General features: G+C 37.5%; 2 protein-coding genes across 2 annotated transcripts; one reads left to right on the forward strand and one right to left on the reverse strand.

Annotated features, from left to right (window-relative positions):
* Window positions 1-2,181: 2,181 nt before the first annotated feature.
* LOC112573926 (UV excision repair protein RAD23 homolog B-like) lies at window positions 2,182-10,065 on the reverse strand. Its single transcript, XM_025254629.1, has 9 exons — window positions 9,877-10,065; window positions 8,930-9,008; window positions 7,030-7,109; window positions 6,348-6,556; window positions 5,551-5,755; window positions 5,251-5,389; window positions 4,576-4,706; window positions 4,174-4,341; window positions 2,182-3,528 (listed from the first exon to the last, which is right to left on the reverse strand). The coding sequence occupies exons 1-9, from the start codon at window positions 9,940-9,942 to the stop codon at window positions 3,403-3,405; spliced, it is 1,203 nt and encodes a 400-aa protein (XP_025110414.1). The 5' UTR covers window positions 9,943-10,065; the 3' UTR covers window positions 2,182-3,402.
* A 149-nt stretch (window positions 10,066-10,214) lies between these two features.
* LOC112573461 (protein PET100 homolog, mitochondrial-like) lies at window positions 10,215-11,912 on the forward strand. Its single transcript, XM_025253850.1, has 4 exons — window positions 10,215-10,337; window positions 10,503-10,589; window positions 11,067-11,099; window positions 11,593-11,912. Exons 1-4 carry the CDS (start codon window positions 10,308-10,310, stop codon window positions 11,671-11,673), a joined length of 231 nt encoding a protein of 76 aa, XP_025109635.1. The 5' UTR covers window positions 10,215-10,307; the 3' UTR covers window positions 11,674-11,912.
* The last annotated feature ends 180 nt before the right edge of the window (window positions 11,913-12,092 follow it).

Here is a 12,092-nt window from a genome sequence, read left to right on the forward strand (position 1 = left end):
TTCTCAGGTATGTTTTTGTTTGTTTTAAGGCAGAAAAACTGCGTGGAAAAACAAAGGTAAAGATTAATTAAGCCTACTCACCCAACGGCTCGTGACACGCTTTGTTCTATCTCACAACAAACGCGGGGAAAATACGCTGGTTGCTGGAACCCTCTTCTAGACACCACGCCAGTTCCAGTGACAGTACACACAGCACGTGGCAAACCCCCGACTACTCCCAGAGACGGGCACAGGTCTCTCCACCACCGCAAAAACTCCGCCGTCCTCCCAGTCCTGTGTGGCAGGTTTCACAGCCCTATACCTGAACTTGGTGTCCGCACACCCTGGGAAAATAGCCCCATCCACCCCAAAGAGAATCAAAGAGACCAGAGAGGAAAGGACGCAAGGCTACCGTATAATTAAGGGCCATAAACTGGCCACACCACCGTGGCCAGGGGACGAAACTAGGGTGGGAATGGCCGCAGGACCAGCCCCTTCCTCGCTCCGCTACCCGACGGTGCTGAGCCAGCGATGCGACACGTTCTATGGCCATCTACCAAAACACGGACACATATATACAAACCAAACAGTATAACACAGATAACTTATGTTGAGTACCAGCCACAGTCGTTGATGATAAAAGAGTGCCCTTGTGTAGTTTTAGAAATGTTACTTATGCACTTCCCCCTGAGTCGTAGATAGCAATAATACCAGTCTCTCTGTCTCTAAAGAAAACTACCAATATAGGGACTCAGAGTCTTTGCCTTACTAAGGTGTTTCGCTAGCTTTTCACAAAGTGTAAGGGTTCCTGTCTGATTGGCAAGACTGGGGTATTGGTATGCAACAATTCGTTGCTGGCTTTCTGTGTTCCCGATGGCCAGTGCGGCCCCTTTTGGTTGTAAGCGATAGCAGATAATTTTAGGGTGACAGCGAGTGGATGGGGGATGTTTTATGTTGGTCAAACGAAAACCGCCAAAGAAAAGGCGTCGCATTATGGGGGAGGGGGGAGGGAGACCACACTCGATGTACCGATGTACTGTCCGCCTGCTTTCTTCGCTCAGGCTTCAACACAGCCTGCAATTAGCATGGCAAACAATACCAACGGACTGTCCCCGATCTGATCGTCAGAGGTGTTAGAGCCTCCACTTGCCTCAGGGCTCGCTTTTGTGACGGTGATGACCGTCTCCTCTCTACGTTCCCCTACCTTTCTTCAGTTCTTTGCTCTTTGTGAGAATTACGTCTCAAATATTGGGGGGGCAAAAGGATATTCCTGCCCCCCCTGTATTTTCCTTGGGGGGGCGGCTGCCCCCCTGGTTCCTACGCCACTGAGCTCGTCACAAAAATGGGTTGTGATTTTATCAGAAAGGCATACGCGGGTGCATAGACCATGATGCGTAACTTCTAAATTCATTTAAAGGCGAGTGTTTGAGCTCATACTAATGAGGCATTTACCTTTTATGGCGCCACGAAAAATGTCTAGGCCTATTTTTAAAACGCAGGAGAGAATTGTGATGCCGCAAGGTTTGTAAAGCGATTACATAATTTGAGTATTAGTATTTTGCAATGAACGCGAAGTGTTGCATTTGAGTTCTTGCAGCGTCTGTGGGACACGCAAAAGGCGCCATTAAAGTTCAGCACCTATTATTTTATAGAAAACTTCATCTTTGTGATTGGACACAAAGGTCTTTGAGGTCAGTTGTTTTAGTGAAAACGTTTCATATCAATTTCTGAATCTTTTATCAATCGATAAACAACAATCTAAAATAAAGAAATCGGGATGAGTGGGTTGGTGGAGAGTGTTGCAGTGTTTCTGCAGTTAGCATTGTTGTTACCATTGCAAATATGCTTATTGGTTTCTTTATCCAGGTGCTTCTCTTTTAACTTATCAAGGTTACTGTTTCTGTTCGAGTAAAATTGTTCTTTTTCTTTTTTAATTGTATTTTTAAGAACAGACTACACAATTCATTTTTCCTTCACAGACATGTTGCACACTTACAGATATATACAACGGATCCCATTATTATCTGACCTTTGGATTTGCAACTCATGAGTAAATCAGCATGAGAACTCATAGGAACTAAGCATGAGAGCAGTGTCAAGCCAAGATGAACTTTTGCTTATAGTCAACACAAATTAGCATATATATATATAGCTCAGAAATATATAATTAGCCAAAAGAATAAATGACAGGTCTAACCAGAAAAGTAGTCATGACTTTTTATTTGAAAATTTCCAAGGAAACTGTAGCAATGCCAATTTCGCAGGTAAAATTTACATCAGAAGTAAATGTAACAGGTAGAGCATACATTTATTGTACATGCTTCTGATGCTTAAAACACTTGAGAAACAGAGCTTGACTTGATTAACCAAAATGCAATACAGTGCAAGCTGTCAAACAAGGAGACTAATATGTATTATAGTGAACCTCTGAACAGTTCATGCGAAGCAAAAACAAGACTGGACTGCAACCATGCAAAAACTGTCACTCACTGCCATCATGCACTCTTTCAGTCCAGCCAGGACCATGCAATATTGCATACTTGAATCCTTAGGTACACTGTTACACCAATGAAGCACATTCCTGACTTTTTACCAGATATAACATGCACTCTGACCTGCTCCTGAAGAAACCTATCCATCTAAATGCGGCATCAAATAAGCATCATTAAAAAATTGCAGAGGTTTAAAACAGTTATGTATAGTTTCACTACCCTTACTAATTTGCATTAGTGCTATGACTATTCTAAATGTTGTGGGGTGGGGTTGGGGATAACTAGAGTGTCCAATAAAAGGTAGGTGATAGAGTAATCAACTTTAAATGTGACTGTTTAGATGGTAAGATTACAAAATTGTCTCTAATGTGTAAAGCAGACCAAAGCATTCATATGCTTTTTAAAAGTCATTATCTAATAGTTCTAACAGGAAAGAATTTAAAAAATGAGACAACCATAAACAAATAAGGGGACACTGATATCTTCAGCCAATCAATAATTTGCAATCAGCAAGGAATTCCTGGGACCTCTGTGCCAAAATAGAAATGCACAAATCATTCCATTTATGAACATACACTAGCAAATGTTAACAGATGAAAACAAAAATCTAAGTCTTGCAGAAATGTGATGATTAAATTTGAAAAAAGGGAGGAGGGGGGGAGGAAGGATCTTATGCATTCCACTATCCTTTGCCCACAACAATTCAAAAACATTGCAACACCAAAGTTTGGAAGAATAGCATTTGTTGCAACTCATGATAGTACCCATACTATTTTATAACTATTTCTCTGCTTCTTCTAGCAAAGAAAATCAAAGTATTTCAGCCAATCAAATAGTTTATTTTATACATTACACTCAGTTTAACACAGCATGTTCTGCTCATATTTCTAGCACAAACATCCTTGAAATATCAGTCTTTCCTGTCACATAATCAACTCTGTTCATCATCGTCATCAAAACCTTGTGACAACAGGAAGTTGGCTGCTAAATCTTCATTTTTCTCACATGCAAAGTACGCTTGGATGCACATACCCTCTGGAAATCCAAGAGCTTTTAACTGAAATGAAAAAAAAAACAACCCAAAAACAAATATTTTATAAAACGCATCAATAGGAACATAAATGAAAACAAGAGTAAATATGAAAAAATTCTGTATGCACCTAATAGTTGTTTAATGGTAACTTATTAAGTGGAAGTCTCTGAAGCTTAGACAAAAGAAATCCTCCTGAAACATGGAACAGTAACTGATTTAAAAACCTTGTTCTGTGTAAAATAACTGTTAATATGTAGTCTCTCAGGTGATTCAAATTCAGCTTTGCTTATGACATTTTTTTCTTAATGGTCATGGCTGCATCCAACATGCACTTTTTGATCGAGAAAGAACAATTAAGACTGAAAACATACATGCCAAATAAACTTTACTACTAATGCTTGTAAACTCTAAAATTAATAAAAAGCACACCCAGATAATGCTGTAGGTAGCTTGTCGGCATCTTTACGTTGCCTATGTAGTCAAACCATAAATCTTTCTATCAGGAAACAAGATTATACACTTATCTGCCCTATACTTTTCCAAGAAAATGAATATTTGCTTCATAAATTTGTTCCCACACTTTTATCATTAATACCTAGCATTAAAAAAAAATACATCCAAGAACAAATAAAATCTGTATTCTTTATATAAAGAAAACGAAACATTTACCCTATCAATAGCTTCCTTTTCTTGGGGCGTAACATGAATGTAGCCAGAACCTCCAAGAGGTGTGCCACTGCCACCACCAGCCCCCTGTGCTTGTACACCTTCTTCTTCTTGCGAGCTGTCAGTTTCATTCAACATCTGAACAAAGCGCTCCTGGTTCTGACTGATAAGCTGTAAGCAAACACCATCAATGTCTATTCTTTCTTCCTAAAAAGACTGAAAACTAACAAACCAGCGAGCCAGCTAAGTTAAATAAATAAATGCACCAACATTTAAAAGACAATTTGTGGGGATAAGCCCCACAGATGTTTTACAAATATTTTACTTAAAACATTTTGAAATTACAGCATTAAATGTTAACAATTGGAGGTCATAATGCACAGAGAAATTTTAGCCACACTATACCGATAGCAAAGGTGGGTTGGATTGCCCAATCTGCTGCAGAAGTGCAGGAAGAAGACCAGGATTTTCCCTTATTGCATTTCGCATGCGCTGAAACTGTGGCTGTGAGCGCAGAAATGCAAGTGGATCCTCTCCTGAAAAAATAACCCATCAAAAAAATATGCTGCTAAACCATTCCTTCCATAATTATACTGTTCTGTACAGCTAAGAAGTACTTCAGAAAATTTCATTAAAAATTTACTAGTATTTGTAAAGGATTATGGACCTTCATCACATAACAGATATCTGCTGGATATTTTAAAACTAACAGGTCTGTAATATAGGCTCAGAATGAATAGACAAAAGGGAAGGTATTCTAAATGAGGACTCCACAAATAATAATTAAAAAAGGCATAAACAACAAAAGAAACAGGAAATCAGTGACAATTTTTCACATTAAAACCCACACCAAAATAAAACTTCATATGGCTGATCCAAGGATTTCAAGGGAAAGAAAATATAAGATCCTGTGATAAATCTTTATGGAAGTATAATATAGATTTTCAATAGTATGTTGAACAATATAGTCCCAAGCGATAAAATCTGGCAGATTACACTAGCATTGCATAACAATGACTTAAGACATACAGCTACTCCATTTCCAAATACCAAAATGTGAACTGAGCAACATTTATCCACCTGGTGTCGGATTAGCTGGGACTGGTGAGCTTGCGGAAGCAGTTCCTGTTGTCTGACCACTTACAGTTCCAGATCCCGGAGCACTGCTTGCAGCAGGGGCTTGAGGAGCTTCCTCTTGAAGTGGAACTTCAGGAATGCCCTAGGTAGTATTAGCAATCCACACACACACGCACACAGTCACAACAAATAACTCTTTAGCTCACTTAGTCCAACTGAATATGCCTTTAAAAAAAAATTGAAAGTCAAAAATGAGATAGGCAGAAAGAAACCACAGAGACATTGCAGTGTGTGGCAACTCACCCCAAGCAAATATTCCACAGCTCTGTCTGGGTTGTTGAAGCTGGCACGTAGTGCCCGCACAACCTGTTCCCTCTCAAATCCCATGCACATCATCTCTGTTACCATGTTTTCATAGGCTTGTCCAGTAACCAGCGTACTTTCTGCTGATTGTACTGCTGTACCTGTAGCACCACTAGCTGTTGTGTCTGTGGCTGGGGCAACAATGCTGTAAAAGAAAAGCAAAATTATCTCAAAAACACGCAGCCTAGGAATGTTAAAAAAGCTGCATGCAATTGTAGTAAGAAAGACTGTTTGAATTCCTTCTCTTAGATCAAAGGTGGGCAAAGTTTTCTTTTTGCGAGCTGGTCTCAAAATTTTAACCCATGCAGCAGGCCAGTAAAATACCACAAACCCATGCCAGGTATCATTATTAAATGCCAGGTAATTATTAAAGTGAAGCTATTTGAATTTGCTCACAATAAAACCAGCCTTTCCTTTGAAGGTAGCCACCCCCCCCCTACCATGCTCTCTAATGACTTCATCATATAAGTCAGCTGTGTTATTTGTTATCTTTGTACTTTGTTAAAATGTTACAAACTTCCAGTTTCTAATACTCTTGTATGTAATAAATTAAATTTCAATCAAATTAACCTAGTCTGAATTAAAAAAAAAAAGAAGAAAATATGTGCACTTAACATTCTGGGTGATGGGCCAGTCTACACTTCTCTGGGCCGCATCCAGCCCGAGGGCTGTTATTTTCCCAACCCTATCCTAGATACTATGTTAAAGATTAAACTTTAAAAGATGCACTACAATACCCTTCAGTGACTGGCACACTATCCAGTCTGGTCTCAGCTTCAAATTGCCTTGCGACAGGTGGTGCTGCTGCAGGTGCAGGGGGAGGTGCAGCTGCCTGAGGTACAGAGACTGGTGCAGCAGCGGCAGCGGCGGCAGCAGCAGATGTTTCCACAGTTGCTGATGGCACAGTAGCAGTTTCTGCAGGCTTTGACACCGTCATTGCTTTTGGCTACTCATACAAGGATAGAAAAAATATAAGTCATACTTACACAAACTGACAGTTTACTCAATAGAAACATTATTTATTCCTTCATTCAGTCTGCGTCAAAATAAATAATGCATAGAAGATATCTGGGAAGGTTGTAAATACATCTGACATTATGCTACAGTTTAATCACATCCTTTCACAAGACCACCATCGGGATCTTTACTCTGAACATTTCTAAAGGACAGCATGGTATGTGGACTGTGCCATGGCACCACTTTACTTGTGCTCCCTTAAAAAAAACATGGGGGCCAAATCAATCTGATCATGTACGATGCCACTGTTATATTAAATGCCACGAAGCAAAAAACTGGTGGAATTTTTGCATAAGAAATGGAGATGACAAATATAAGCATGAGTGAACATGATATGCAGATTTTCTTTCAACTCTTTACTGTCATAAGCAGCCATTCAATATGCATAGTATTATGGCTTACCTTTGTTACCATTACAACTACAAAATTTTTTTCTTCAATCTTATACTCATCAATCTTCTTTTCATCATCAAGAATTTTTCCTATTGAAAGAAAAAAAAAGAAGGAATTTACAAGCATCTTATACATAAGGGCATTTGAATGATAGCATAAGAGAGCAAGAAAATCTAATTCTGGTTCAAATAAAGGTGGCCAGCATCAGATGGCATGTTCTGTCTAGGCTACAGTAGCAATTCTGTGGAGGTTATAGAAATGAGTGTAGTGACGTTTGTTCCATGCAAGTCGCATCTTTCCTGTTCAGTAGTTATGTAACTATGTCAGCTTGAATACTAGGCAGATACTACAAAGTCATTTGCTCAATACATGTAAACTGTTGTAAAAAATTACAAGGAGAAAGAGGATTCATCGTGTGGTGTGCTACCTCTTGAATAGTTTATTTTGAAAATGCAACAAGATCATTTATTCTTGCTGTCATGAAGCATTCTGATGTATTTTTCTTTAGTTTTTTTGTGACCACACTGATTAAGAGTAGTCGCATGTGTGATTCCCCCCCCCCCCAATGAGAGTTCTGTCCCTTTGCCAAACAATCTGAGGGGATCTGCTTTCCTTGATTTTGTTTCTGTGTTGTGGCCATGCTACAATTTGGATAAAACTGTTGGACATTAATGGTTACATGTGCTCTTGCTGTGTTTGCTCCCCTCTTCTGTTTTGCAGCTGGATTGTATATAATGTTATTTTGAAGTGTGAACTAATTGGAACTATTGACTAGATTTCCACTCTGGCATGCTTTACTCACTTCAGCAGCAACATAGTTGTAGAGAATAAAAACTGGCAACAATGAACTTTTTGCAGTTGCATATGATAACATTCCTTAACATGTAAAATTTCTCAATATATTTTCAGTATTCTCCTGATGTCACTAAAGTTGGTCTTTGAAGTTGTCATCATTAAATCTACAGAGATTGCCCTTTACTGCCGGAACACAGCAAGTCTTCAAGTCTTCGTATTGGTCTTAAATCTACATCTTTGTAACTATTTCATAATCCAGTGCAATGAGCTTGTCTTTTAGCCGAGATATTGTGCTATTCAAATGAACTTATGATTACTTGCGTGGCATTGAGATGATAACGAAGAAAAGTGGGATAAAATTTAGGCACTTAAATAGTCTTTGGGTATGATTCTATTGAAGAGAGGGAAAGGGAGCTAAGAAAAGTGAGCAGAGAGGAGTATAGTATGGAGATGTGTGCTGTTAATGAACTGGGTGATAAGGATATTTTAGTTTTTTGTGTTAAGGTAAAGGTCATTCCCTAAGCTTTTCAGGTCCTTGGGGAGTGAGGTGTTAAGAGACCTCACTTTTCTCAGGATCAGCTATGCACGAGGGCCGTGCCCATCTCCTTTCCCTTGCTGCCTTACCTTCAACAACTCTCTATGGTGTCAAGAACCGATTCTCGACAGCTGGGTCAACTGAAGAAAGCTTGCTGCGCTAAACGGGCACTGAACCAAAGCACTCTCAAAATTCTACCTAACCACTCACCTATCCACTTCCCCTTTTTATTTTGGTTAAAACTGAGTACTGGCATTGTAAATTCGTGCGACTAAATCTGAAGCTGCACATAATTTTGATGTGGCACATGGGTTTAATGGAGCATTAAGTGCCTGCCTTCCCACCCTTCAAATCAAATTTGTTGTTCCCTATTTTTATTTTTAAAATTAGTTATAACCAGCATATGAAATATGTCACAAAATATGCGCAACATCATCTTCTCTTTTATAATGTGCTAAAAGAAAATATTTGCACCAACATTATATCCTTATTATCACTTTAACAAATGCAAACAACAAAAGATAGGTGTAAATAAAGACAATGTATATTATAGGAATGCCTCTCTTGAAACAAACTTACCAGCATAGATAAGCTTTTGACCACCAGCAGGGTAATCTTTGCCTTTTTCAGCCTCTACTTTTTCTTTCAGCTGCTTGATCTGAACAGAAATGAGACAAAAATAACATTTTGTTTTCCTCCATGCCATCGCACACAAAGTAACCTACAACATATGAAAAAAACAAACTCAATCCCACATTTCCATTTTAGCTGTATGAATAGGATTCCTGTGTAGCATGTTTCTTTCACCCACACAAACTTTTTTGTTGTTGCTAATACTCTTTGCACTGTAGCACAGTGACTTCATACTTAGCCATTCATTTTTCCACTTATGTCATCATTATTTGTTCACAAATGTAGTTATCTTCTAGTTGAAATTCTACAGGCATCTTCAATACCCTGGTGCAGACTGCAATATCATAATCTCCGTGGTCTCCCTTTCTCTTTTTACACAAATTATTCAGTTGATGGATTAGTTTCCTTGTAGGCACTCCTTTGACTTTCTGCATATAGTCGTTTGTGGCAGTAGCGGTAATGTGTATTACAATAGAAGTCTCTGAATCGAAGACAACACTTTGAATTTCTAAAACATTAATATAGCCATGGTCCTTGCTCCACTTTGATTTCATGCATAAAATTTCATGTGGTTTGCGTGTGTAGAAATCGCCAAACCACATACATGTACACATGCACTAACATGTTACCTGGATAATGTCGCACGTTAACTTTGTCGCGTGCCATTCCTCTCCTACACTCCATTCTACAGGTTAGACACGACAGAAAGAAATGAAAAATTTTCCATATGCTTTTGCGAGTACGATGTTAGTGCAATTGTGCTGCTGATTGTATATATATTGCATTTTTCTGTTTATGACATGAGAACAAGCTGGAAAATGTGCTTTTATTTTCCAGACAATGACAACATGAAAACTTTAAAAAATCAGGTATAACATTATTACTTCTCTTACCGTGCTGTCACAATCAATTTCAACCTTAAAGGTTTGCTGTTGAAGAGTTTTAAGTGTAATAATCATTTTGATGTCTTCAATATACACAGCCACAGACACGTAAAGAAAATTACAATATAATGACTTTTTGACAAGCCTTATGATGACTGCACTGTTAGACCGACGCCATTAGATTGACGTCAAGCAGCAAAAGTAAAACGTTAGCAAGTTCCCAAAGTACTTATTAGTTTTTATATTATTATAATTAATTATATTGAAAAAATTTAAGAACCTTCAAAGTAAACTTGGTTGTTTACTATAATATGTTGTATTTTATCCGATTGGGAGACCGTGTTTGCAAATTATTAACTGCGGACTAGATTTTCCTGTTATGCAGACAACTTTGGTTTGTTTCTGATATCTCAGTTATTTTCCTTGTCGAGTGCTTCGTTATGGGCGGGTGGAAATTAGAAGTTTTCAAGGTATATATGCGTATTGTAGTGGATGTCTTGCGACCTTGTGGTTTACAGTATTCATACCAATATATCTCAATCTGGCACACAAAACACACAATTAATTTATTTAAAGTAGCAGTCTCAGTAATTATCAACTCACACTTACTCTTGTTATCCACAATTTGTTTTCAGATGGGAGTGTATATGTCTTTTCCAGTCACTCTCTTCTACTATTTTAATCAACCAGCATTTTTCCAGAGCTGGATGATAGAAAAAAGGGTGAGAATGATCAAATACTAGATTTTCATCTGAGAACATAAAGCCTATATCATGATCATAGTAGTGTAGCCACTTGGAATTTTGATTCTTGATTAACGCGATAAACATTAAGTGAAAGTCATGACACACAAACACAAACGAAGTCAAGTAATAAATTAAGGCACTTATAATTCATGTGTCACATAAAGATTGTTGAAACAGTTTTGCACATTTCTTGTCTGGATCTGAACCGAGGAATACATAAAAATAATTTATTGTTTGGAAGTGGGTGGGGGTATTTAAGAGTGTAGTAATTATACGGGTGTGCGGGATTTGACTGTATGTTTTGCATAGTTCATGAGCTCCCAACAAAGAAAAATTTCTATGTACAGAAATAGACAATTAAGATGTAAACATTATTAGTAACTCTTGTAATTCTGTTCAATACATTTATTTTATGCATTAATGTTATTTAAAATATGACATTGTTAATTGCAGAACCAGATTTTTCCACCAGAAGAAGCAAATGCTGTAAGTGTCTTAACCTAAAATAGTGCACACATATACAATCTGCTGATAACTCTTACAAAAATCTGAAATGATAATTAGTGCCTTACATGCACCCACTAATCACAAACTTAAAAATGAGACTGTTTTTTTTTTAAACTTTGCACCCAAATAGCTACTTTGGTTTCTTAGCAAATTAACTATTTAAAGAAGCATAGATCCCAACTTTCACTTGGATCAATCAAAACACTGATTTGCATTTTACATACATTCAGGATCAAACTTTCATAACAGAAAGTAAGTAGACCTAATAGCAAATTAAATTCATCATCCTACACTTAATAACTTGGCAACTTTGTAATGTCTACTGATATAATAGTGTGAATAAATACTGAATTCTGAAGAACTTCACAATTTAACCCTGCGCTTACCCCTCATATCAAATAGTTTATATTATAAATGGAAAGGTTTTTGTTTGCTATAATTTCTAATCATGTTGAAATGATTTTCTTTTCAGAAACAGAAAATAAATAGGACAATAGAATATCTGGAAAAAAGAGAGGAAGAACGAAAAACACAAATTACAAAAGCTGCTTAAAGAATTGTTTTTGTTTATTTTTGTCACTTGTTTTGAGAAACTGCTGACATTTAATGGATGTTTTAATATTGATTTAAAGTGTTCATACATTTTCTCACTTTGATGTGTGGGTAGTGAGAGGGAGTGCTGAGTGACAGGCATCAACTCACAAGAGGTCATGACATTGTTAGTGTTTGTAGGACAATGTCAGTGTGTTTGTAAGATATGTACTATATCAATAAATCAAACAGAAATTGTCAGTTTATTTGTTCTTGGGCGTTTTCTTATTGTATGTCGTGGGTTTGTGATGATTTAATCAGAACAGTTATTTAGCCACACGGACATAAGACAAAATTACTTGTATCATACCACAAGATTAAGAGAGCACTTTAATTATTTATCCCAGAGGGCAAATCGGTTACTTGTGCTTACAAAATCAG

Source organism: Pomacea canaliculata, linkage group LG10 (assembly GCF_003073045.1).
Source record: "Pomacea canaliculata isolate SZHN2017 linkage group LG10, ASM307304v1, whole genome shotgun sequence".
Classification (NCBI taxonomy): domain Eukaryota; kingdom Metazoa; phylum Mollusca; class Gastropoda; order Architaenioglossa; family Ampullariidae; genus Pomacea; species Pomacea canaliculata.